Raw genomic sequence first — 24,597 nt, 5'->3', positions numbered from 1 at the left:
ATTATTAAATTCTTTAATCATTTAATTTAAATGATACTTGAATTTAAATTTTATTAAATTAAATTTGTGATTAAATAATTATTTATAATTAAAAAAAGATAAAAAAATTGATTATTTAATCGAATCGATCAAACTGAACTGATTTTAATTAGTTCAATTATGATCGGTTACTTAATAATATTTGATCGATTCGATTATTTATTAAATAAAAATTAATTAAAGTAATTATTAATTTTTTTAAACCGAACCGATCAATTACTCACCTTTAAGTAAATTTACTATACATATATATTAATTTTTAATCCAATGATTGTGAACCATAATAAAATGTAATATATATTTTGTAATTAAATCATTAAATCAAAAAATAAAGTATAAAAATAATTTGTTTATTTAATTTAATGTTTAAATGTAATTAATATATATAAGAATATGTATTAATACATACGCATGTGTTAATATAGTTATTTATTTATTTTTATAATATATAATTATAAATATTAAAAATATAAAATAATTATTCGGGTCAAGTTTAACTTAAACATTAAATGTCACTTTCAAACTTATTCAAATGTCACTTTCAAACATATTTAATTAATTTAAAATTCATGTCCCCATCATTTTAAATTTTGAACAAATTTTTGGGCTCAATGAATAATTTGAATCTTAAACAAGTTAACATGCAATTATAACAAAAACTATAAATTACTGCATGTATTATAAAGATATTACTACAAATAGCATGTTAATTGATATTAAAAAGTACATTAAAGATTAGAAAAAAAAAATTTACATAAATTTTTATATTTTTATTATATCAAAATAAACTTTTATCTTTAATTTATATACAAAGAAAAACTTGTATCAAAAGTAATATTAATTTATATTAAGTGTTTTTTTAAATACAACTAAAAATTAAACGTTAGAATTATTTATAAGTAATAAAAATATAAAATTTTATTAAATAAAATAATAAAATTTAAATTTTTATTATTTTAGCATTTCTAAAACCTTGTTCCATCCATCACCCACCGAAACCAACCAAAAAAAGGGACAGCAGCCTTCCCTAACCACCAAACAGCCAAAATTTTCTTCCACTATGAATCACCAATGCCATGATTAATTATTTTAATAAGTGCTACTTGCTACTAATCATCAACTTACCATCATTAAATTAAGACTAATATATAATAATATGATGATAATAATAATGAAAAGCTAATCTCAAAATGTTGCGTGTACAAAAAAAATGGAGTATCTTAAATTCCGGCCCTACACTTACTCTTCTCCTTCGGATAAACCCAAGCGACAAATCTTTCCATTTCTTTCTTGTCTCATCATTCTTTTAGGCATTAGGATTTGAGAATATTAAGACTTCGAAATAAGAATTTAAAATAGGATACGTGATATCATATAAAAATTATACGTAAAGCATTTAAAAATGATAATATGATTTAAATTTAAAAAAATTATATCTAAATATAATAAAAATAAAAAATTTATTTAATATTTAATATATTAATATAAATTATAATATAATATTTATATTTTATATTAAATTTAATAAAATAAATAAATATAAAAAATTTATGCATATAATACCTTTTCAATAAATTAAATACACGGAGCTTACCTACGACTCATTATTATAGTTTGAAATTGCGGGTAAAAAATTTAGGATAATAAAAATTGAAATAAGAGTAAATTAAAAATTTGAAAAAAATTCGACCCAACCTCACTCCAAACCAACGTGTCAATCATCAGTTGGTCCGGAGTCTACTTCGGATAATAGCCACGTCGCTTCTCCTTTCTAATTACTATCTGCTTTTTTTCTTTTACACGCTTCTCTTTAAGCTGTTTTCCTCTCACTCTATCTCTCTCAGTTTTTCTAGTCACTGATTATAACTTTTTGGTTTGGTATTTTTTTTCTCTGTAGAAAATCAATCCAAGCCTTTGATCATGATAAGGTACTGATGGAGATTATTTTTCTTGTTTTTAAAAATTTTTTTTGGCAATTCGTTTCTGTTTGTTTTTGTTTTTGACGGAAAATGAATGTCATCGGTGGAAACTGTGCTAATTTGTAGGCTTTTGTCGTTAAAATCGATCCGTAACTGTGATTTTTGGAGCTTTATATAATTTTCTTTGGATATTTTTGTTAGATTATGGTAATAAGAACCATCTCTTTAGTTATTTTTAAAAGAAAACGGAACTTTATTTTTTTTTCAGGAAAGTTTTTGCTGGAAAACTTTTTCTGAAAATCGGAGTATGTAGTTGACGTTTATTGTTCTTCGCTCTATATTCTTTGTTTATTACTATTTAAAGTCTATTTATTTATTTGTTTGTTTGTTTGTTTGTTTAATAATATTTCGCTTTTTCAGTAGTATATGATATTTTGTTTTATTTTATTGTGTTTTGATTTCTTTTTACCTGAAATAACAGCTTTGAATTTAGTTGTTTGGTAGAAATTTTGAGAAATAACGAAGTCGAAAATATTTTAATTTTTGAAAATTATTTGGAATTAACATCAAACCTATTGTAGTATTATCTAAAAGTTATAATAATCATGTAATTAAAACTATTAGCTTTCTTTTGATAAGCAAGGGCTTTATGTTATTTTAAGAAGCCTACTTTTATTATTATTATATCTGGAAATTTCTGGTTTTTGCCTTTTCTTTTAATCTTTAAAAAAAAAAAAAAAGCAGCCAACTTTTGGTTATATATACTAATTTTGTTTTGCATTAATTGTATTGAGTTGATTGTGTCTGTAAGTTTCTTAGAATTCAGTGGATTAAAGGTGAACGATTCTTACATGATTGTAGGATAATAACCTCTCTGTTCCTTAATTATGGTACATGAGATCTTGTAGATATCACAAAGCTTATGATAATGTTTTGCATTTGATGACATTTTGGTGTATTAATTGCCTCAAATTTTTTAAATGAAGTCTTATTATCTGTGACCATTTTCATGGATTCTAACGAAAAAATTTTTTAAATGAAAACCCAAACTATGAATGTAAAGGAGATGGCATTTATGTTAATATCCTTGTAGATGGCATGTAACAAGTTGCAGTATTTAACGCATGGTTGATCTGTTATAAAACGTGGAAGCAGTTATTTTCGAAATTCAATTATAATGAACTTAATTTGGCTGCTGACATCTTCCTTATGATTTATGAACTGCATTTTTTGGTATTTAACTTGGTTTTCCTTTCGTTAAAAGAATAGATTTGTTGTCTCATAAATGCTGTGTTCTTATAGCTGAAACGTTGTTGGGAATGCTTATGTGTGAGGCATTTTTTATTGATGATCATGTAAGCTGATAACTTATTCTTCTGCCCTCTTTCATATTTACAGGGTAAAGTAAAGTGAGTGTTTCCATTTTTGGTAATTGAATGGGTTAGTGTTATGCTGCAGTTTTTATGAGATATATTGATCACAAGGTATTTCCTCAATGGGGGGAGCTTGTTCTAGGAAAAGAGACCAATTGGACAATGAAGATGGCTTACACAGAGGGGTTTCTGGAAGATATTGCAAAAGTGGGAGTTCGAAGTGGTTGGCAACAACTTCTACTAGACCTATTGTAGAAATTCAAAGGGAAAAAGGAAAATGCCCATCACTTATGAAATTATGCATTTACAAAATACGGGAGGTATAGCTTGCTTATATCCTGCTTTGTCAAATCCTTACTTCCTGTGTCTGAACTGATCTTTTATTCTTGGTTCATGAGCAGGATATAGATAATTATGGTTCATTTTCTAAGCTCCCAAGAGATCTAAGTCAGCTGATCTTTAATGAACTAGTGAATTCCCAACGTCTGACTAATGTTTCTCTTGAAGCTTTTCGAGATTGTGCTCTTCAGGTAACTAGTGAAAACTTTGGGCAAGTTGGATTTCAAAATCTTTATCAATGATTTACTTAATTGTTGATCAGCCTAGTTGAACTGTGAGGTCTTATCTTCTTTGCAATAGGACCTTTACCTGGGAGACTACCCCGGGGTTAATGACAATTGGATGGATGTCATTTCTTCACAAGGATCATCCTTGCTTTCGGTTGACCTCTCTGGTTCTGATATCAATGATCCTGGGTTGATATATCTCAAAGATTGTGCAAACCTTCAAGCTTTAAATTTAAATTACTGTGACCAGATTTCTGACCGCGGACTACAACACATCGGCGGTAACCTTTTAATGCTCTACTATTCTGATGTAGTCAAATGCTAAATTTCCATAATAGGCAAAAATTAAATAGAAAATATTGTGATTGCAACCTGATGTGACATAACCAGGCAAGTCTGGCCTAAGGTTTTACCAAATTGAATTTTATTATTCTCAACTGCAGTTCTGTTTACATTCTGCCTTCCTCCATGATTTCTCTTCTTCTACTATTCCCTTCTCATTTTGGTTTCTTTTTCTTTTCTTCCTCTCAACTGTCTCGGTTAATTAACAGCCATTTTACATATCTTGGTAATTTTCTTTGTGGCTGCATGTAACATAAAATCTTTCAGGTCTTTCAAACTTGACCAGTCTGAGCTTTCGAAGAAACAGTGCAATTACTGCACAGGGAATGACTGCCTTTTCTGGCCTAGTAAACTTGTTGAAGTTGGACCTGGAAAAATGTCCTGGGATTCATGCGGGGCTTGTTCATATTAAAGGTAATTTTCTCCTTTGAAGTTTGTTTATCTTTATGACTTGTATGATTGTCCTTGTCTTTACTTTTTGGTTTTCTTAACATGAATTTGCATTCCTTTCTCACACTGTTCCTGAGGTGGAAAGCTCCTCTGAGGAACATATTTTGGAAGGGTAGCATTGTGGGCGGTCTGAATGTCTTCCTCCCCTCCGCCTCTTTCTCTGTGTGCAGTGGTGGTGGCAGAGTATATTTGAGTTTTGATCAGTTGTTAGTTTCTCACAGTGTTACTCTATAGTAGTGAATATGTGAATGACAGAGAACATATAAAAAGATGAGTCCATGATGAGTTTGGCCCTTCCCTTAACTAGTTAGTATACGGTCAGATGCATTTCTGTGGGGGTACTATTTTTGCATGTTAATTATGGATTGTTGTGTCAGCATTATTTAATATTTGGCTGATGAGCTCTGTTTATCAATTTACAGGTTTGACAAAGTTAGAGTCTCTTAATATTAAATGGTGTAATTGCATAACAGATGCTGATATGAAGCCTCTCTCAGGTGATTCTTATGTTGCTGTTGCCGCTGCCATTTGGTAGATTTTTCCTAAACATTTCTATTCTTCACTTAACTTTTTTTCCTTTTGCTCCTCTCCCATAAATAGTTGTGTAATATCAATGTTTTTTCACATCAATAAAATCTTGTTTAACCTTCAGAAGAAATTTGTGTACTCTTGACCTACAGTTGGCCTTACATATATGTATATGTGTGTGTATATATATATATATATATATATATATATATATATATATATATAACCTACACATTGTTCCAACCCATGTATACCTCTTCAATGCCATCTCTTTAAGATAAAAATCATCTGTTATCATGACCTCTAGTTGGCTGTATATGTTTCCCAACGACTCAACTGTGCTACCTTTGTCTTCGGATTAAACTGTTCAAACATCTCTGTTTGATAGATCATTGTATTTTGATTTTCAATAGGCAGTCAAAGATATCTACACCTGTTGAAAGCTTTTTCTTGCATTTTGAGTATCCTTAATCCTTATGTTTTGTTTTTGTGGTCACTTGATAACTATAATGAACCACATGCAGGATAAGGAGACTTCAAATTGACTAAAATTTTGCTTTTGGTTTTCTTCTATTTTTTCCAATGCTTCAATTTGCTTTGTAATAGGAATTACATACTCAATTATGTATCAGGGCTAACTTCTCTTATCATGTTTAGGGCTTACAAATTTGAAAAGCTTACAGATTTCCTGCAGCAAGGTCACAGATTTTGGTATCACTTATTTAAAAGGTACTTCATTGCCATTTCAGTTGCTGTCATGCTTTATATTTTGGTATTAGAAATATTAGTCATCTAAGATAGATAGTTTATGTTGGGCTATCGTGATTGTGGGGGATTTTTATGAGTCTACCGCATGGTTTGGAATGTCATGCTGAAGTTGTCGAACCTTTCAACAACAAATATGCATCCTCCCAACAAACGCACCCCCCAATGGGTTTAATCTGAACTGGAGAGGGTTGATATTACAAGAAGGTTTTGTTTGCCATATGCATTTATGGTGTGTGGTATTCCACTCTACTGATCAAAGAAAGTCAAAATTTTAAACCTTTGAACTATATAGGTTTTATGAACCAGAATTAATGTCTTTTCTTTTTCTTTTTCTTTTTAATTTCCCTCCCATTTCTCCTTTTCTTGTTGATAATTGTTTATTTATTTTCTTTTAATCTTTTAGAGTTTCATGTTAGCTGTGGTATATTGAAATTTTGTCCTATGACAACTGGATTTGTGGAAATTTTATGTACTTTTAACTTTCTTAACCATGATTTCATTGTGGTTTCTTGTGTGTATTATGGCCCGTTGAACTTGATAGGTAATGCTTGAGCATTCTTCTACTTATTAGCAGATTATAGAAATTCTGGAATTGGCTGTTACTGATTATTGAATTTCTATTTCCCTGAAATTGTTTATAATTTCAAATCTGTTTCAGGTCTGCAAAGCCTTTCTATTTTGAACTTGGAAGGCTGCCCAGTTACAGCTTCATGCTTGGATTCTCTTTCAGGTATATATTCTTGGCACCCATGCTGCTAATTTTCTTCTTTAGACGATTCCATCAGGAACTGCAAATTGCAATTTTGTGTTTGCTGTTAAAAGTTGGTGTTTCATTTAAATCACCAATGCCCTTCCCTTTCCCATTTGCTCATGACAGTAACTCATGCATTTTGGTTCTAAAAATCTGTATGGTAATCTCCAAATAATGTTTAATTTAATAATTTCTCTTTCAATTTCAACTTTTGTCATGTCATTCTGAGGAAATATTCAAAATAATTAATTGATCATATAAACTTTAATTACATATTCTTTTGGTTTCTTTTACATTAAACATGATATTGACTTGGCCTTTTTTCACAGCGCTTGCATCCCTGTTATATTTGAATCTTAGCAGATGCAGTTTATCTGATGATGGATGTGAGAAGTTTTCGAGTAAGTTTCATGTTTTCCCCATTCCATGTTTATAGAGTTAAAAAGTTCTTAGATGGCCTTCAACTTATTGTATATTTGTTTTGACAGAGCTTGGTAATCTAAAGGTATTAAACTTGGGTTTCAATGACATCAGTGATGCATGTTTGATATACCTGAAAGGTGCTCTCTCCCTTCTCTTTTGTTGTTTGATAGAATAATTAATTGTATATCTTTGCTTCATGTATGTGGCCTCTATTTTTTGGAGATCTAATAATGAAGGGGATATCATTGGAACTGAAATCATTTATCTAAATAATGAGATTATTCTTTGTGAAACATATTAAAGCATCTTGTGATATGGTTTTCTTTAGGAAATTTCTTTCAATTTTTAGTCGTGGCAGTTACAGTCCATAATTTGATTTTTTTACTTATCCAGGTTTGACAAATTTGGAGAGCTTGAACTTGGATTCATGTAGAATTGGTGATGATGGGTTGGTGCACGTGACAGGTTATTGCTGAAATTACTATAATCTTTGATTATAATTTCTTTTTGGTTCTTATGATTTATGGCAACTTCTGTTTTCAGCCAATGGAAGATCACAGAAACATGCGTGTATATATATATATGAATACTTAAAAGAATGAATGCAAGAGATAAAGCATAAGTTGTTGGAATTGCCATCACAAGATATTTGAAATTATTTTCACTAGCTGGTGGAATTAGTTTATAAGTTTTCTTAAGGAATATTGAGGCTAGAATGAGTTTATTGCAATATTTTAGTCTTTATAGGATTTCTTTTCATCAGATTGCCTTGTACATAAGTTTAACTTTGCATTGGATATATGTGGTCTCTACTAATTGCTTTTGTTTGTTTAGGTCTTCGACATTTGAAATGTTTAGAGTTGTCTGATACTGAAGTTGGAAGCAATGGACTTCGCCATCTTTCTGGTTAGATATCCACCTTTCTCTTAGTATGATATCATCTATAGTTTGCAGTTTATTTTTGTTACAGTCTGTTTCCAGTTTTGTATTTAAAATTGTCTTATAACTCTCGTGTTTCCATCTGTTGAGTTGATTCTTTGTTGCCGTTGCTCCCATTTGGTATCCTTCTTTGGAAGCCTTGTCAACGCTCAGATAATTTTCCTTCTGATATAGGTCTGTTTATCTAGTGTAGGGAACTTTCAGAAATTAAGAACCTTAACCGAGTCAGTTCAGTGAGATCCTAAAGGTTCTTGGCAGTGATGAATTATATTAAAATCTGGTGGCGCAAGTATCTTAGGGCTATTATGGGCTGTGGAGTCTCATGCGTGATGCTACTTTAAAAAATATTTACCATAAAATACTTCTAATTCTTTGCCTTAGAAGAACACTGGGCATGAATATGTATGTTTTTAATGCTCGAAAGAGAAACCTGTCACCTTGTTCATTTAGTAGTCTAAGGAACTTAATCATTTAATATGCATATTGAGAATGATACCTCCTTTCACAATCTAATGAATCTTATACATGATCATCTGATTTTTTATTGGTCTACTTTTTGTAGGTTTGTGTAATCTGGAGAGCATAAACCTGTCATTTACTGTTGTTACTGATGGTGGTTTGAGAAAACTGTCTGGACTGTCATCTCTTAAATCACTTAATCTGGATGTCCGTCAAATCACAGATGCTGGACTTGCAGCTCTTACAAGTAAGACTGTACAAAAGGACTGTCGAGGCAAATTTGTCTAAAACTTTTCATGCTTCATTAAATTCTTTGAATAGGTGTTTTATTTGTCTAGTATGATTGATTTGAAGTAATGTGCTCATGTTTCTGGTCAACAAATTAATTGTCTGAAAACCTGTCAACAAGAAATATATGTTTCTATCGAATTAAAGGTTCTCAACAAGTAGCAAAGAATATAACTCTCTTCTTTGAGCTTTAGCAAACACTTCAGGATGCTGTACCTTAAACCATGTGCATAATAATAAGTATAATCAGCTTTGTAAATTTATTTAACTGCTCGTATTTTCTTCTCTTCTTGAGACAGGTTTGACTGGACTGACTCATCTTGATCTTTTTGGAGCTCGCATCACTGATTCTGGGACAATTTACTTGCGAAGTATGATATATTACACTTAGCATTTTGAATTTCCTTTTAAGAAGAAGAATTTTTATACTTACTACACCATATTGATAATTTTGGACGTATGGTACATGAACTTGGAATAGGGTGTATGCATCCTACATGGTTACCATTATGTTTTTGGCTAATTTTTTACATTAATTTTGAGGCTCCAATCGTAATACCCATGCGATAAGGTAAATAGAAGAGTCCATTTAACATAGTTTCAATGCTTTTGAACTACTTGATATGTTTGCTTTTTTAAAAATGAATTGTTTGTTTGTTTATTTAAATAGATTTCAAGAACTTGCGGTCACTGGAAATATGTGGTGGAGGATTGACCGATGCTGGCGTGAAGAATATTAAAGATCTTTCATCCTTGGCGCTGCTAAATCTGTCTCAGAACTGTAACCTAACAGATAAAACATTGGAGATGATCGGTGGTATTCCTCGCTCTGACCCTCCACTTATTATATTTTCCTATGTTGATTGTTGAAGGGAGGTTGGTAAGGATTGCTACATTTAAATGCAGGGTTGACAGGATTGGTGTCTTTGAACGTTTCGAATTCTCGTATAACAAGTGCAGGATTGCGACATTTAAAGCCACTGAAGAACTTGAAATGTCTGACCTTGGGGTCCTGCAAGGTCACAGCCAATGATATCAAGAAGCTTCAGTCAGCTGACCTCCCTAATCTGGTAAGCTTCCGCCCCGAGTAATTCCAATAATGTTATATTCTGTAAATAGCTTTTATTAGAGGGGAGGGCTGCTTGCTATCTGTATTTATTATAAGGTTAAGCAGATGTTCTACGTATTTGTACATTTGTGTGATTGGAAGCTGATTGAATTTTCAAACCCAGCTGGTGAACTAAAGCTTCTTATGGAAAGCCTAAATCAAAGATCTTTCTCTTTCATGTGCTTCTAAATTTAATTTTGCCTAATTAATTGGTAGAAATTTAGGACTTAAAAGCATTTTTAATTTTTTAATAATTAATTGATGGTTTGACTTAAATGGATAGGAGACTTTATTATGTAACCAGTAATTTTATCTGTTGATAAAAGAATGTCACAAATTTTTTTTAATCTTTCTAGTTAAATTAATTTTGACGGATGTTTCAGTTATTAATGGATCTCATTATTTATTTATTAAAATTTAACAAGCAATATTATTTTTTATAATTTTTTATTTTAGACATACTGAAAACTTAAGCCTAAGTCAAACTAATCATAATAGTTGGTACAAAGATACATTTGTCATTGACAAAAATATCGTCTTATTTTTTAAAATATTGTGATGTATAATTGAAATTCAAAGCTAAAAGAAATTAATATACAGAATTACAACATATACCAAAAGGACAAAAAAAACTAAGAAACTTTGTTAAAGCTACTTTTACTCGTTAAACATCAAAATTCATTTATTGAAGTTAAACAAACAAAATTAGTTTAATTATTTGACGTAATAATTCTCATCATGCAAAAGCATTAAAAAATTATTTATTATTATAGTTATTATATTGAAAAGTAAGATTTTTATTAATATAATATTGATATTATATATCATCCGCTAATAAGAGTAACGCACGTAGAAGATAAACTAATAGCAATAAAAGAAGAAGAAATGTTTTTGAACCATTCAAAGTTTCACTTTTTAAGTTAGTAGCTCTAAATATTATACTTAAAAAGTAAGAAGAGGTCCATTTATTAAGCAAGAAATGAAAAAAATGACGTTTTATTTTAATCTTGAAAAGCTCCTCTTATGAGCCCTTTTGGTATGATTTCAAGAAGACATCTCAAGGGTTAAAAGTTGAAACTTGAAACTCCAAATTTTTGAGACTGCCTTTTTCATGTGGTGGATACAGGATCAAGCATTCAAAATTTGAATAAACTACATGGGAATTTTTATTATTTAAAAACACCCAACCCTCTGATAACATATCATTACATCTGAAAATCCAAGAAACCAACCGAATTTAAGGTTTTTCTCCTATAAACCAATTTAATACCGATGATATCTCAAGGAAACATTTAAAACTGTTATGACCTGAAACTCCAACTTCAAAGTCCGGTGATTCTTAAAATCAGACAAGTCATGTTTATGAGATACCAAATCTGTCTCATTCTTCCTCTAATCTTTAAATAGCCTTAGTAACATTAAAGTTGTCCTTAGTAGAGTTGAATATCGATCGAATCGATAGGAGAGTGAAAAAATGAAAGAAAATAAATTTTGAATTACGTCCATCAGCTAAACACAGATGACAACAAACAGATCAGAACAATAGTTTCTGAAAAATGTCAAATGTGATACATAAAAGAACATTGTGATTTATGAAAAAAGTACAAAAAAAGGGGTAATATAAGAAGATGAACAACTACAATAGCACAGAAAATCATTCCTTTTTAAGAATTTTTCCCTCCAAAAAGGGCATAAGAAAACACTTCAACTATCAAATACTACTATGCCATTTACCTTATATTGTATCTCATAAGATATGTTAAACCTACATCTTTGCATATTGTTCTCAGATCACATATCTTGATTGTCAAGCTGCAAATTTTAAAAGGAAAAAAAATGGGTAAATAAGGAGAAATCAGCAACGAAAACAAGTGGCAAATCAATTTTATATCAAGGTCCAAGGATAGGCTGATATATTCTAGATAATGTAACAAAGAGGCTTCTAGGAGTTGGGTGGTTTAACTAACTAAAATTCGCAGCTCATAATTGTTTGACAGAATGAAAACACAATAAAATTCAATGAGATTTGTAACTGACATTATCAATTAGGCACTGCTGCCTTTCGGTTGCTCAACTGGAAAACCAAATGGGTTTATCCGGCTGCTCTAACTAGCACCATCAAATGTCTCTCTTTCATCAATAATGTTCTTAACAAATTAGACACTGGGAAAGCATACCTAAATTAAGGATGGGCATGCAAGCCAAGCATATAAAAGAACTTGTGCTCTGTCAACCATTTCATCTCTGGGCTTGTTCTGATCCTGGAGCTCCAACTGAAGTTGTTGCTACCATACTGCTAGCTGACCCATTTTCAACTGGTGGAGGCACACCCCATTTGTTTTCAGATTCAAGGGGCTCAAAGACATGAACCCCACCATCTGAGAGTCCCAATGCAAATTCATTTGGCTCAGATGGATGTGCAGCAATTACAAGTGGGTGAACATTGGAACTGCAACATAGAGGAAAAGACTATCTTTGAATAGGAATGGTTACCACAGATGGGGAGTGTAAATTCAAATGAGAACTAGTAAAACTGAGATGCAAATAAAAGTTGCACATGAATTACAATCAGAAATCATCGATTATCTGCCATTCACCATATCACTAATACCAGAGAGAGCAAGAGAGAGAGAGAGAACAAAAGACAAAGATAATCTATTATAGCGGAGCTTGCAATTGGAACATGTATGCATACTCGTCTTCCAACAGTATAAGTTTTTTGTAATTTAAAACTACAATGTTCCCAATCAAGTGCTTCAAAGTGTGCAGGTCCTTATCAATTGTACCCAAAATTTGTGCTTGAACCTTATAAGACACCGTCTAGCCAGATGAAACCCAAATAACTGAGTCAAGGAGATAGGGAAAATACCTGACACTAGCTGGAAGATAAGCAGAAGGATTTATTCGACAACGTAGTCTGAGGTTTGCAGCAGTAAACACACAAACAGTTGCATCTAAAAAGCTGGCATATACCAGTTGGCTATCACATGAGAACGTTGCATGAGTTATTGGAGCAGAGGATTCACGTGGGACCCACTAAACAAGAGAAAAATAATATTAGAACATCACATGATAATGTTCTTCAACAACAAATCAAACAGCAATAAAGAGGTACCTGCTTCACACATTCTAGCTTTGTTGTTTCATATATGGCAAGCTGAGTCTCATGTACAACAAGAAAATGTAACTGGTCTTGATGGAATTGTACTCTTGTGTCTGATTGTGCTGTTGGTGGCCTCCCAGATGGAACCTGCAAGAATCTAGCCTTCTGCTTTTCCCATCCATCAGTGTTCCATACACAAAGCTGGAGAAAGAATGGCAATGTGATCAATGAACCAAAAGCAAATTTTTTTCATTGATGATAATACTTCAACTTCCGAGATTGATTAATTAGCTAAGAAATCCAGAAGTAGCAATAAATTCTTCATATAGGATAAAGCAGACAAGACATTGTCATATAAAAAGTCAGAAATTTTGCAAACTATTTGCAGTGTTAGACAATGACCAAGTTATTATGAAGCAGATTAAATCTCAGAAGAAGCTTAGTCATCGTAGCATGCAAGTAAAATAGAAAAAGAAATACCTGAGAATCTGCTCCTGATGAGACAAGCACATTCAGTACATGAGAGAAGGCAAGGCCAGTTATTCTTTTAGAGTGGCCTTTAAGTTTACTCTTCACCTGGATGATGAAAATGGTGAATAAATAAAGAGTGCTACTTCAATCGAGAGTGACATAAATAATTCTCCAAAGATGCATCATACCTCATCCACACGGACATTATATATCTGAATTGTTGAATCATCCATGCCTATAGCAATAATATTATTATCTTGTGGGTGGAATGCAAGAAAAGTCGCTGCTGGTGGTGGTGGCATGAAAGTTGCCATTGTCTGCATGCGTCCATAAAAATGTCATAAGTTATTCAAATCATTGGCAAACAGAGGGAGACAGGGTGCAAGGAAGATTTTTCTTGTTACAATTCTAAATGGGAATAGAAAAAGAACCATCATTCATGGGTTACCTTAAATGTCATCATATTAAACAAGGAAATCTTTCCTCCAGATGCTGACATTACGTAAGAATCATTCTTGGATAATGCAAAACAAGGTACAGCTTCTTCAGGATTTGTATCAATAACATCATTTGTCATAAGAATGCCACTTGATGGTTGCCACAACTGAGGTGGTACACTGGCAGTTGCCTACAAAATGAAGCAACAATATAAAATTACAGTATGAGTCATTTCAAAGTATTCTCTTTATTAAGAAAAAAAAGTTCACAAATGATGAGTGGAAACCATTATGATAACCTTGTACCTTGCCATTTGGATTACGATCACTTCGTTGCCACTTCCAAAGCAAGTGAATAGCATTTGATGCTAATGCCAAAATAGCACTACCTGAATTTGTGAAGATTAACCTTGATATCTGCAATAATCACAGAGAAAGCTGATAACATAGGGACCAAATAAAGGAGATGCATAAAGATGGAGTTTTGAATTTCAGGAATTGACTTCCTCTTTATCAAAGTGAATGGTACCAAATAGGCAAATAAATTCATGTCCCAAAACACTATAAAAAAAAAAAATACAAGGCTAGTTCTGCAAAGGGGAATTTTGATAGGGATAACTATAGAAAATAGAAACAGGTGAACCACATATGAGTTCTGGACACTGCATCATATGCAGTATCAAAGGCATTTATTCAATAATTTGTCTTTCTTTTCTTCAAAATTACACAATCTTGTAAAGGAAGCAGAAAGATGCCTCTTGTTTCTGAACCAAATGTGTTAGTTCCCTTAAATTTACTCCAGCAAAGTGCTTCATTTTTAAGTAAATTAGACAATCTTCTGCAGTAATTCTCATTGTGATGTTACCTCCAAAACAAGGTCTACAATAGAACTTTACATCACCATCTTTATCATTACAGAAAAATCATTTTCAAACAATTGTGGTCTCGATCTACTTTTAAATCTTTTAAGACTACATAATTTCGTGTAGCAGTTAGGTGACCTAAATTATACCATTCAACTCTCCCAATAATTACTTATAAGTCGCATCTGCGTTCATTCACTTCTTCGTAGTACATGAATTAAAATAGTAGGAACCGCAATTATACATTCTGTCAAGCTCAATGTAATTACACATTTTTCATGTGCAAAAGATGATACTTTTGCTCCTGTCTCAAAAGTGCATTCCATTTCATTCTCTACTCTTTTCCTTAGAGACTAACATAACACTAACTCACAATTCTATACAGTTTCCTTTGGTGGAAAAACAGTTCAGAACATGAAACTCAGCAAAGCAATGAAATCTTAAAATAGCCAAATTCTTAAATCCAACAAAAGATAAAAGTGAGAAGACTATATATATATAAAAGGTAATTAACTAGTAGATATTATGGACAAATTTGTCAGATTATAAATATTATAGGCATTTTTCTGAGGATGGTGTGATTAACTGAAATCCATAATTGAGAACTAATTGATATTGCACCTCTAAATTAAAAGGTACTGCTTGAGTTAGTTTATAATTCAAATGGAATCCTGCGGACAACTGGATGCATTAAAGAGAAAAGAGGATAAAGCAGAATCATGAAATACCAAATTGGCCAAAGAACCAAGCGTCATTGAAACAGCCAAAAAATAAGAAAAACCAAAACAATTAGTTGGCAGGACGACAAATATAATCATGTAGTCAGCCTACTAGCATGTTAGAAATCTGTGAAGCATGAAGTTAAGTGAAAATATCTATACCTTGGTTACCCTCAAGTTTTCAGGAAGCCTCAAGGATCGACACTGAGATGGTTCACTGATTTCAGTGAGCTTCCAAATCTTTGATTTATCACTGGATTCTTCTGTTATTCTGGGTTTGACATCCCCCAAACTTCGTGCATCCCCATTCTGAAAAAGACAAAACACACAAACCACAAAGTCGTGCATTCAAGCTCCAATACTCAAAGGAGAAACAATGATGGCATAACCCTAATACAAAAATGGTGTTGACGTGCTGGTGGCATAAAAATTTGGATGATGATAAAAAACGAAAAAAAAAAAAAAAAATTCTGTCTAACAGACCATTCCAGTAATAGCAACCACAGAGGCACTTCTGTCTGCAAGTCCAACACTGGTAGCAGCGGCGGCAGCTGCTGCTGAGATTGGATTTATTGAAGGCTGAATTAAAGAAAATATTTAATTAGCATGACCCAGTATATCAAATTTTAATCCATTAATGAAATTCAATGAGGTAATAACACTACCTTTGGGGCTTCAGGTGTTCTTGAGGCATCATAAGAAAGATTCTCCAAAGTGCGCAACAATCGCATACCATCTGAATTTGCCAAAATCTTAATCCCATTATCATTGGTCGAAACAGCCAAGAGAGAGCCATCCTTGTTAAAGCGGATGTGCGGGCTTGCCTAGGAATTAAGAAAGACAAATATAAGTAGCTACTATCCTCAGAATGGTATAAAACTTAATTGAACATAATGAACTTACTGGAAGGCCTCCATCAGCATCAAAACTGGTCAAGGGTTGAACATTGTCCATATCCCAGAATTTGATAGAGAAATCATCACCAGCAGCCAAATACCTATTCTTGGTTGTGTCAAATTGCACAACACCTAAAGGACGTTTGCGGAATCCTTGATATGTCCTCTTCACAGCCCCTTCACTTTCATTCCATTCCACGAGAAATGACTCCCCCTCTTTACTGGTGCCACAGGAAAAGAGCCTAAAATATCCAGCCAACAAATCAAAAAAGGTCAGTAGAAAATGAAACAGAACTACATATATCCTGATAATTCTCGACAATCAACAGAAGATAACCGTATGAGTTATGGTGCAAGCAAACTAACCTTGTACCATCAGAACTGTAAGCCATGGTTGTGCACCAACGACCAGGAGCTTCATAGTCAACCCGTGATCCCATATTATCATACAACCATGCTTTTATCTTTCCATCTATGGCTGTTGAAAAGATAAACTGAGGCAGAAAAAGTCAAAAGCAGGCACATCAGGAAGAAGAATGGACATAGGCACATGCCTATAGTACAAATATGAAGAGTATAGACATCTAAAGCAATAAAGTAATATCCTTACCTGAATGTTTTCTTTATAGTGAGGGCAGACAGAATAAACAGGAGCCTCATGACCTTCAAAGGTATACAGCTTTGCCCCATTGTTAGCATCCCATACCTAAAATTACAACATGAAATTAGCAATGCAAGCAATTTTTCTCTTAGAAAAGTAACCAACAATGTAAAATGATAAACAAACCTTAATTGTCTTGTCATCACCACAAGTTATGACGCAAAGTTGCTTATTTGGATGAGAAAATGCAAGATCATTTAGTCCACCAACATGAGCCTCAATCTAGACCAGAATTTTCAATATGAATTTCAGTCAGGCAACAAAAACTCCACAAGAGGACTACAAAAAATCCAAGATAACTAGTTCTAACATATACCTCCAGATGGTGCCGAACATCATCACCACCATGATAAGAATATATTTGCACAATGTGCCTTGAGTAAGCAACTCCTGTTTTCCGAACAGGTATGAAATGTCAATCAATGTTACCACTTAACTAACTATAAATATACACACAGGTTCGAGCAGATTAAACATTGACTAACTCTAATGGATTCAATCTCACCAAATAAAGAACCATCAGGGCTCCAAATTACACGGGTTACAGAGACAGCAGGATCTTTGACTAGAGCAGCCTGAATTCAAGCAGATAAATCATTTTTAGTATGTCTAAATAAACATGGAGTTAGTAGAAACACTAAAAAACACTGGACGGTGAGAACCTGAAGAGGCATTGAACAAGCACTAAGATCCCAAACTTTAAAGTTCTTTGAAACCAGCCGTTCCCGAGAGCCAACTTCCCACAACGCTATGTCCCCAACATTGGTACCAACTGGTTCATTGTATTCAGAATACTCAGAAAACCATTACCAAAGATAGAACCACCAGCCAACCAAAAAATGAAAATGAAATGCAAGTATAAATAATAAAAGCCACAAGGATAGCAGACCTAGAAGTAGAGTCTGTTGAACAGGATGGAAATCCATGCTCACTGGAGATGAACCCTGATTCAGAGTTCTTGCAACAGCCTTTGGTAGATCATCAAGTGCATTGAAAGTCTGACTGTGACCATGGCCGGGAAATGTTACAGGTAGCACATTGACAGGAAGATTTACCTGCACCAAGTGAGCAAAGATCAGTAAAATAACCTAGACAGAAAGAAACAAAACCATAACCACCAGACACCCAAGCCAGCAACCAGATTACATATCAATTACATTAATTAATTAAAGTAAAACCAGAGTACCTCATCAGAAATCCCCATGGGCCTTGTCCTTTTGGAAACATGATCAGAGTCCCCAGATGGATAATCTACAGATGGATTAGTTGGAGGAGTCCTTGGATGCTTCAATGCAGCTACAAATCAACAATGAAACATGCCCAAAGTTATTAAAAAAAAATGAAGAAGGAATGATATCAGCATTACTATAAAAAAGAAACCTACAGAGGAAGTGATGACAGAAGAAAAAAAATTAAAAAAAAAGAAGAGGAGGAAGAAACAACTACCTGGTATTGAAGAAGCACCAAGACTTATAGCTCCACCAGAAACTGCAGGATGAGTTACAGTTGACGGATTTGACATCCAACCTGCAAGGGGTGCTGGAACTGGTGCTGGTGTAGGTTGAAAAGGCTGAAGATGTAAATCAAAAACATTAAGAAAAGGATATTGACAAGAAAGAGAATTTTTTTTATACTACTATCTAAGCTGGATGCCCACCCCATGAGCTCCTAGGGGAGGAAAACCTCCAGCTTTCGGTAAGGATCCAAGAAGTGGATTGTTTGCAGGTGATGGTGCTCGTGCACCATTTGGCTGTCCACATGAATGATCCACAAAGAGAGTTTTTATATCTGGATTTGGCCTGGGATTTTTACAAAGTTGATGCTGCCAATTCAAGCTGTAATTGCAGAAGAAATCAGTTGTCCCTTAAAGCCACAACTAGTATAACTTGGGTTAATTAAAAATCATTGCCAGTAAGAACTCAAGAAGAGAAGCAAAAAAAGTTCAGGCAATAGAAAACTAAGGTATATGCCATGCCAATGCCATATGGGCTGAGTTCATTGCATAAATAAAATATAAATCGCAATAGAAGCCCCCCCCCCCCCCCCCCACCAAAAAATAAAAATAATAAAAGAGTTTAAAAGAAAAAGTTGAGGCTATAAATAAAATGTACATTTGAAAAATATAAGTCCTCCCCACCCCCAAATTTCTTCAAAGCAGCTAATGCATTGATGATAAAGATCTAACGACAGAAGAAAAATTACCTCTGATTAATGAGGGTCCGTAACCTCGAATTTTTAAGGCTAGGGAACTGCAATTTGTCACGGAATAAAGGATTTGCTTCAATAAGCTTCTTAAGTTCAACTAACATGATTGCTCTAGCAGACTTTGTATCTCCGTATTTTGACAACTGTTCATTCTCTCTGTTATGAAAGTAAGGCATTCTTCAGTACATTCACTGTTATTTAATTGACATCAAGACGTAAACAATTAAACACAAGCCGCATACCTGAAATTCTCCAAAGTCAAAAGCTGAGTGATTTCCTTAAAGAGTTCCTCATTAAATGTAGCAAAAACTTTCAAATCCTTTACTAATATCTCCACAGCCTTGGACCGATCATGCCTAAATAAAATTTGAACATTTCAATAGTCAACGAATTCTATCAAGGAAGTTTTCTGTGAAACATCAACAAACTTTCAATGATTAATAAAACAAATCAAAATTGAAGTATTCAAAAGCTTACTTATCCAATGCCTCAAGATACTTCTGCTTTCTTATCTCAAAAAAGATCTTCATGGAATATCTATTATCGTCTACCTTGGTGAAACCAGACAGGTATTTCTCAACCTCATCCCAATTTCCATTATGCACCTCATCCTCAAAATATTTCATATTAAAGAAAAACCCAGATTCCTGCTCAAGCCTATTGATATCCAAATAATAAAAACCGTTAATAAGCTGAAATCATTACATTTTAAGTTATCAACAAATACTAAATATCATTAACATTCAAAAAGTAGTAATAAAAGTATTATGGCATTTTTTTTTAAAAAAAAAAGCTTACTTGTGAACAGTCTCTTTAAACTTTTCCTCTTCTAAAAACTGTAAGATCAAGAACACAAGCTCTCTACTGAGAGACGACATGGTAGCCGCCCAACAAAAATCACCAAATATAAACACTAGATCTGCAAAGGTATTCCAAAAATACAGAAAAGGGTCAGTTGAAAATAGCTTAAAATCCCGTAAAATTCAAAATAAACCTCACAAGTATCAAATTTTACATGAAACTAGATCATTCAACCATCTTCAACCATAAAATTCAAAATAAACCCCATAAGTATAAGATTTTACATCATTCAACTCTTCAACCAACTCTCTTTTTCTAACAAAATCAAGAAAAAAGAGTAAATTCTAGGTTTTTTTTATAAAGAGACAACAAAAAAACAACTTTATACCATCTAAAAACACAAGAGATAATTTTTTCTATAAATAAAAAATAAAAACAAAACTAAAAACAAAAAAAAACCAGAAAAGATAAAAATTTTAAAATAACAAATTCTATAAACAGAAACAAAAATAAAAAAATTTGTTAAAAACTTAACTTGTTCTTAGAAGAGATCGATTTCAGACAAAGAGAGAAAAAAAGAAGAAACTTGGATAAAAGAAAAAAAAGACTACTTTCTCTCTCTAAAAGAATAAAAAGACCAAAACGTCTATCTAGCAAAATTATGCTCCTTTATATAATGCCCAACCTAAAATCTTGCAGAAATATATACAGATAAGAAGATGATAAGTAGTTGTAAGTATCACTGAGTGCTTATCATATTAGATAAGTCCTTGTGATAAGTTGTTTTATTATTAATAAGTAGAGTGAACAATGGGTCCGACGTAACCGGCTACATTTTGTCAAGACGCGGAATCACTACTTGACAGCTCCCCACTTCAAGAAATAATCAAATGTAACAAGGTATATTCTAGCTTTCCTTATAAACTGTCGCTTGAATTGTGTTTTTTGACTATTTTGATCCGACGATCAGGGTTAGAGATCAAGATTGTGGTGAGAAGTAGACGAAAACAGCCAGGAAAGCGATATTTATTATTTACTCTTCTCATAGATCAACAGGCTTTTCACGAAGGGGGACCCGGGAAGTTTGACCCTGCATTTTGCTGAATATTACGGAACCTGACATCTCGGGGGAAGACTGGATAAACAAAAAATTGCTGTACTTATCGTATCACGTGAAAGTTGAAAATCTCATTTTTATCATTTTCAATCATGAATTTATCGTGAGGTATTGGGACGAGAAGTCGCTTTTGCTTTTGAAAGCAAGCAGTACTTAATTTTTTTTTTTTTTTTTACCATACTATCTTTACGTACCAACAAAAATCTACCCCGTGATTGACTCTAGAACAAGGAGGACTTTAGTAAGTTTGAGTATGAATAGATTTTTTATTTATTTATTTAAATTAGTTTAATTTGATTAAATCGATTTTGGTGATTTTAATTTTTTATATTTTTTTAAATAAAAAAATCTGATGGGTTAATTTAAACAATTTTTTGTTTTTAAAATTAATAATGGAAGCAATTGAATTAATTATTGTATTTTTAAATATATCACATTTAATATTTTTATTTATATTTTTTGAGAATGATAAATATGGTATTAATGAAAAAATTCTATAGTGAATTTTATTAGGTAAAAATTATTATAACATTATTGTTTAAAATTGATAACCAAATAATGTTGAAAAATTTTAGTTTTTATCGAACAATGGATGTTATGTTGATTTGATTATTTTTTATTTCCATAAATAAATTGATGGATTTCAATTATTTTTTGAAATAAATCAATTTTTTATGTTTCAAAATCTAAGCCAATAAAGTTCTCATCCCTAAATTTTAGTTTATTTATGATAAAATTTAATTTATTTATTTTAAATACATTTATTTATTGTCGAATGATAATTAGTATATATCTTTTTAGCACACATGGTTGGGCTCCAATCACTACTTCTCAAATAATAACTTGATAAAAATAAAATAGTTTTAAAATTAATTTCTTAACAAATGTCCTAAAAGCAAGCTAAAGCATTTGTTAAAGTTATTCTCTAAAAAAAAAAAAAAAAAGAACTTCCTTTCAATGCATAAAAGTCATATAAAAGTCTCCAACCAAAAAAATAAAAATAAAAAGAAAAGGACATGCATGAGTTGATAAAGTCAAAGGTACTCAATAATGGAATATTAAGATTTCTGAAAAAGTTTACTTGTCTATGCTATGATTCCTTATTTTTTAAAAAATAATAAAATAATAATAATAACTTATGACATGTCTAAATACTAGTTGTCCCACCTTAATTTAAGGTAGGAATTTTTACACATGAAAGATTTTATCTTTTGCTCATGCATAACACAGAATTTATCTATTTTAATTATATGAAAATAAAATAAAAATATTAGTGTCTAACAAGATTTATTTTCTAAAAAACCTAAGTTTAGTTGGAAATTATGAAAGGTTTTATAAATGTTTGTACTTAGTTTTTTATATTATAAAAAGAATAATTGCTCAAATGTCTAAATGAATTCGATTTTAGGGTTAAGCTAAGCTATTTTTGTTATTCTTAAATTTCACAAATCTAAAAAAAATTAATTATTTTAAATAAGTCAAGTTGATTTAATAATTTTAATGCGATATAATGATATGATAAAATATAATATAAAAATAATTTATTTTAATAAAAATTATATATATTTAACGTATTAACATAAATAAAATATAATAATTTTTATATTTTACATATATTTAATATGAAAAATTACTGTGCAAATATAAATAAAGTCAAGATAATCTAACTAAAAAAAATGACGACAATAAGTAAAATGAAAAATAAAATAATTAATATCATGAATAATTTTTAAATTATAATAAAATATTAAATATAATATTTAAATATTAAAATTTTTTAATTTAATATTTCAATTATAAATATATTAATTAATATAATATTAAAATTTGATACTATTAAATTTAAATAATAATATATAATGAATAAATAATTTTATAAATATCATATTAATTAATAAATTTATAATTTAAATATTATATTAAAAAAATTTAAAATTTAAATATCAATTCAAATGTTTTATTATAATTAAGCATCGTGACATGAAAATTAGCTAAAAACAATAAAATTAAGGCGATAAACGTAAAGTGAAACTCTGCAGCACAGCTCCACAAGGAGAAGATAATCGGTAAAAGCGGGGAAAAGATGAAGATTCTAGTACAAACTCGCTCCGAAGGAGCGTGAATAGCACGGGCAACTGAGGCCTCGCCAAGGTGTGAGTGTGACTTTTACCAAGTGGGCCCCACTATTCATTAGTGTCAGTCCGGAAATAGATCTGATATGATGGGTGTGCTACCCAACTGTCCCCCCGTGTTTGGACTTTGCCTCTGCCTTCTCCGTTACTCAGCGCGTGCATGCACGTTCTCCCTCTTATTTTTCTTCAATTACTAATTACAGATTTTTTTCTAAAAGAGAAATTGTCAAAATTTACTGCACATATCATTTTCCACTTTTACGATATTCCCTTGGTTTTCATAATTTTTGTTTGATAGGAATTTTTTTACAGTTAAATTTTATTAATTTTGATCATTAAAATTCACCAATAGTGCATAAGATAATAATTCATCATTAAAAATTTCAAAAAAAAATAATGCAATAATTTGACTTTAAATTTTGTATTTTTAAAATCATTTTAAAAAAATTAAATCCAAAGAAAATTATTGAAATAATCACGACTATCTCGTAAAAATAATTATTTGCATTAATTCTTTAAAAAAAAGGCATTGAAAAGAGTTGGTGCACCATTTTTAGTAAAATATGTAAAATCAAAGGATGAATGATTTTATTAAGAAAAGGGAACTTTGAAAAACTAAGCTGTCAAACAGAAAGATGACAATAATTAATTTCATGCATCTTTTTCAAGTTTTGAATTTAAAGGGTCCAAAAGTTTTGATTGAAATTTGTTCTTATCAATAATGCAAGGGCTCTTCTTCTTCAATCTATCCACTACTTTCCATGATTTAGACAACCAATTGAACCGACAAAAGATAGGTAGGATTGAGACCCAGAAAAAGCTCCAATATTCCAAATTCCTAAATTCGACAAAACTAATTAATAAACAATAATTATAAATTACATTCTTTTCAAATATTTTTTTAAATATAAATCCTCCATAATTTAAAAAAAGAATTTATTGGATTTTTTTTTTCAAAAGTAAAATTTTCAAGGGCTTGAATAATATGTGATTGAATAATGTATTGTACGAACTTTAGGTTTTGCTTGATGTTGTTTGGTATAGTAGATAAAAAAATAAAAATGAAAAATATTTTTTTAGCCTAAAATATTGCTACAATTTACTGCTTGATAAATTAGTGTCGTAACGGTTTTGAAACCGCGAGCCATAAAGTGTTTTAAAATTGAAAAAAATAAAAAGAGAATCACCATCAATCTATTTTAAGATATGATTGATCATCTAAAAGTTTATCTTCTTAAT

General features: G+C 31.5%; 2 protein-coding genes across 8 annotated transcripts; one reads left to right on the top strand and one right to left on the bottom strand.

Moving 5' to 3' along the window:
- Positions 1–1,839: 1,839 nt before the first annotated feature.
- LOC111274412 (uncharacterized) lies at positions 1,840–10,131 on the top strand. 5 transcript variants are annotated; one of them, XR_016334350.1, is made up of 17 exons: positions 1,840–1,967; positions 3,357–3,651; positions 3,733–3,861; positions 3,971–4,178; positions 4,507–4,653; positions 5,112–5,186; positions 5,875–5,946; positions 6,644–6,715; positions 7,066–7,137; positions 7,225–7,296; positions 7,553–7,624; positions 7,994–8,065; positions 8,661–8,804; positions 9,145–9,216; positions 9,327–9,416; positions 9,516–9,662; positions 9,752–10,131. XR_016334350.1 is itself a non-coding variant. In XM_022859044.2 (16 exons), the coding sequence occupies exons 2-16, from the start codon at positions 3,454–3,456 to the stop codon at positions 9,934–9,936; spliced, it is 1,737 nt and encodes a 578-aa protein (XP_022714779.2). In that variant the 5' UTR covers positions 1,840–1,967; positions 3,417–3,453; the 3' UTR covers positions 9,937–10,131. The 5 variants fall into 5 exon arrangements, 4 of the variants coding, with proteins under 4 accessions (XP_022714779.2, XP_022714776.2, XP_022714777.2 ...); XM_022859044.2 differs by lacking the exon at positions 9,327–9,416 and having other exon boundaries at positions 3,417–3,651; XM_022859041.2 differs by lacking the exon at positions 9,327–9,416.
- Positions 10,132–11,473: 1,342 nt separating this feature from the next.
- Positions 11,474–20,753, bottom strand: TPL (Transducin family protein / WD-40 repeat family protein). 3 transcript variants are annotated; one of them, XR_016334349.1, is made up of 27 exons: positions 20,324–20,753; positions 20,107–20,227; positions 19,786–19,965; positions 19,551–19,664; positions 19,306–19,464; positions 18,761–18,938; positions 18,550–18,673; positions 18,290–18,399; positions 17,993–18,158; positions 17,766–17,875; positions 17,609–17,678; positions 17,420–17,493; positions 17,230–17,325; positions 17,053–17,148; positions 16,809–16,936; positions 16,450–16,684; positions 16,212–16,370; positions 16,030–16,125; positions 15,709–15,855; positions 14,271–14,381; positions 13,976–14,155; positions 13,716–13,844; positions 13,537–13,632; positions 13,069–13,257; positions 12,823–12,989; positions 12,131–12,402; positions 11,474–11,765 (listed from the first exon to the last, which is right to left on the bottom strand). XR_016334349.1 is itself a non-coding variant. In XM_022859039.2 (26 exons), the coding sequence occupies exons 2-26, from the start codon at positions 20,184–20,186 to the stop codon at positions 12,192–12,194; spliced, it is 3,405 nt and encodes a 1,134-aa protein (XP_022714774.1). In that variant the 5' UTR covers positions 20,187–20,227; positions 20,645–20,753; the 3' UTR covers positions 11,811–12,191. The 3 variants fall into 3 exon arrangements, 1 of the variants encoding a protein (XP_022714774.1); XR_016334348.1 differs by having other exon boundaries at positions 20,645–20,753; XM_022859039.2 differs by lacking the exon at positions 11,474–11,765 and having other exon boundaries at positions 11,811–12,402; positions 20,645–20,753.
- Between the last annotated feature and the right edge of the window lie 3,844 nt (positions 20,754–24,597).

Source organism: Durio zibethinus, chromosome 26 (genome assembly GCF_047325235.1).
Source record: "Durio zibethinus cultivar Kanyao isolate XHJ-2024 chromosome 26, ASM4732523v1, whole genome shotgun sequence".
Taxonomy (NCBI): Eukaryota; Viridiplantae; Streptophyta; class Magnoliopsida; order Malvales; family Malvaceae; genus Durio; species Durio zibethinus.
This window is presented reverse-complemented; position numbering and strand designations above follow the sequence as displayed.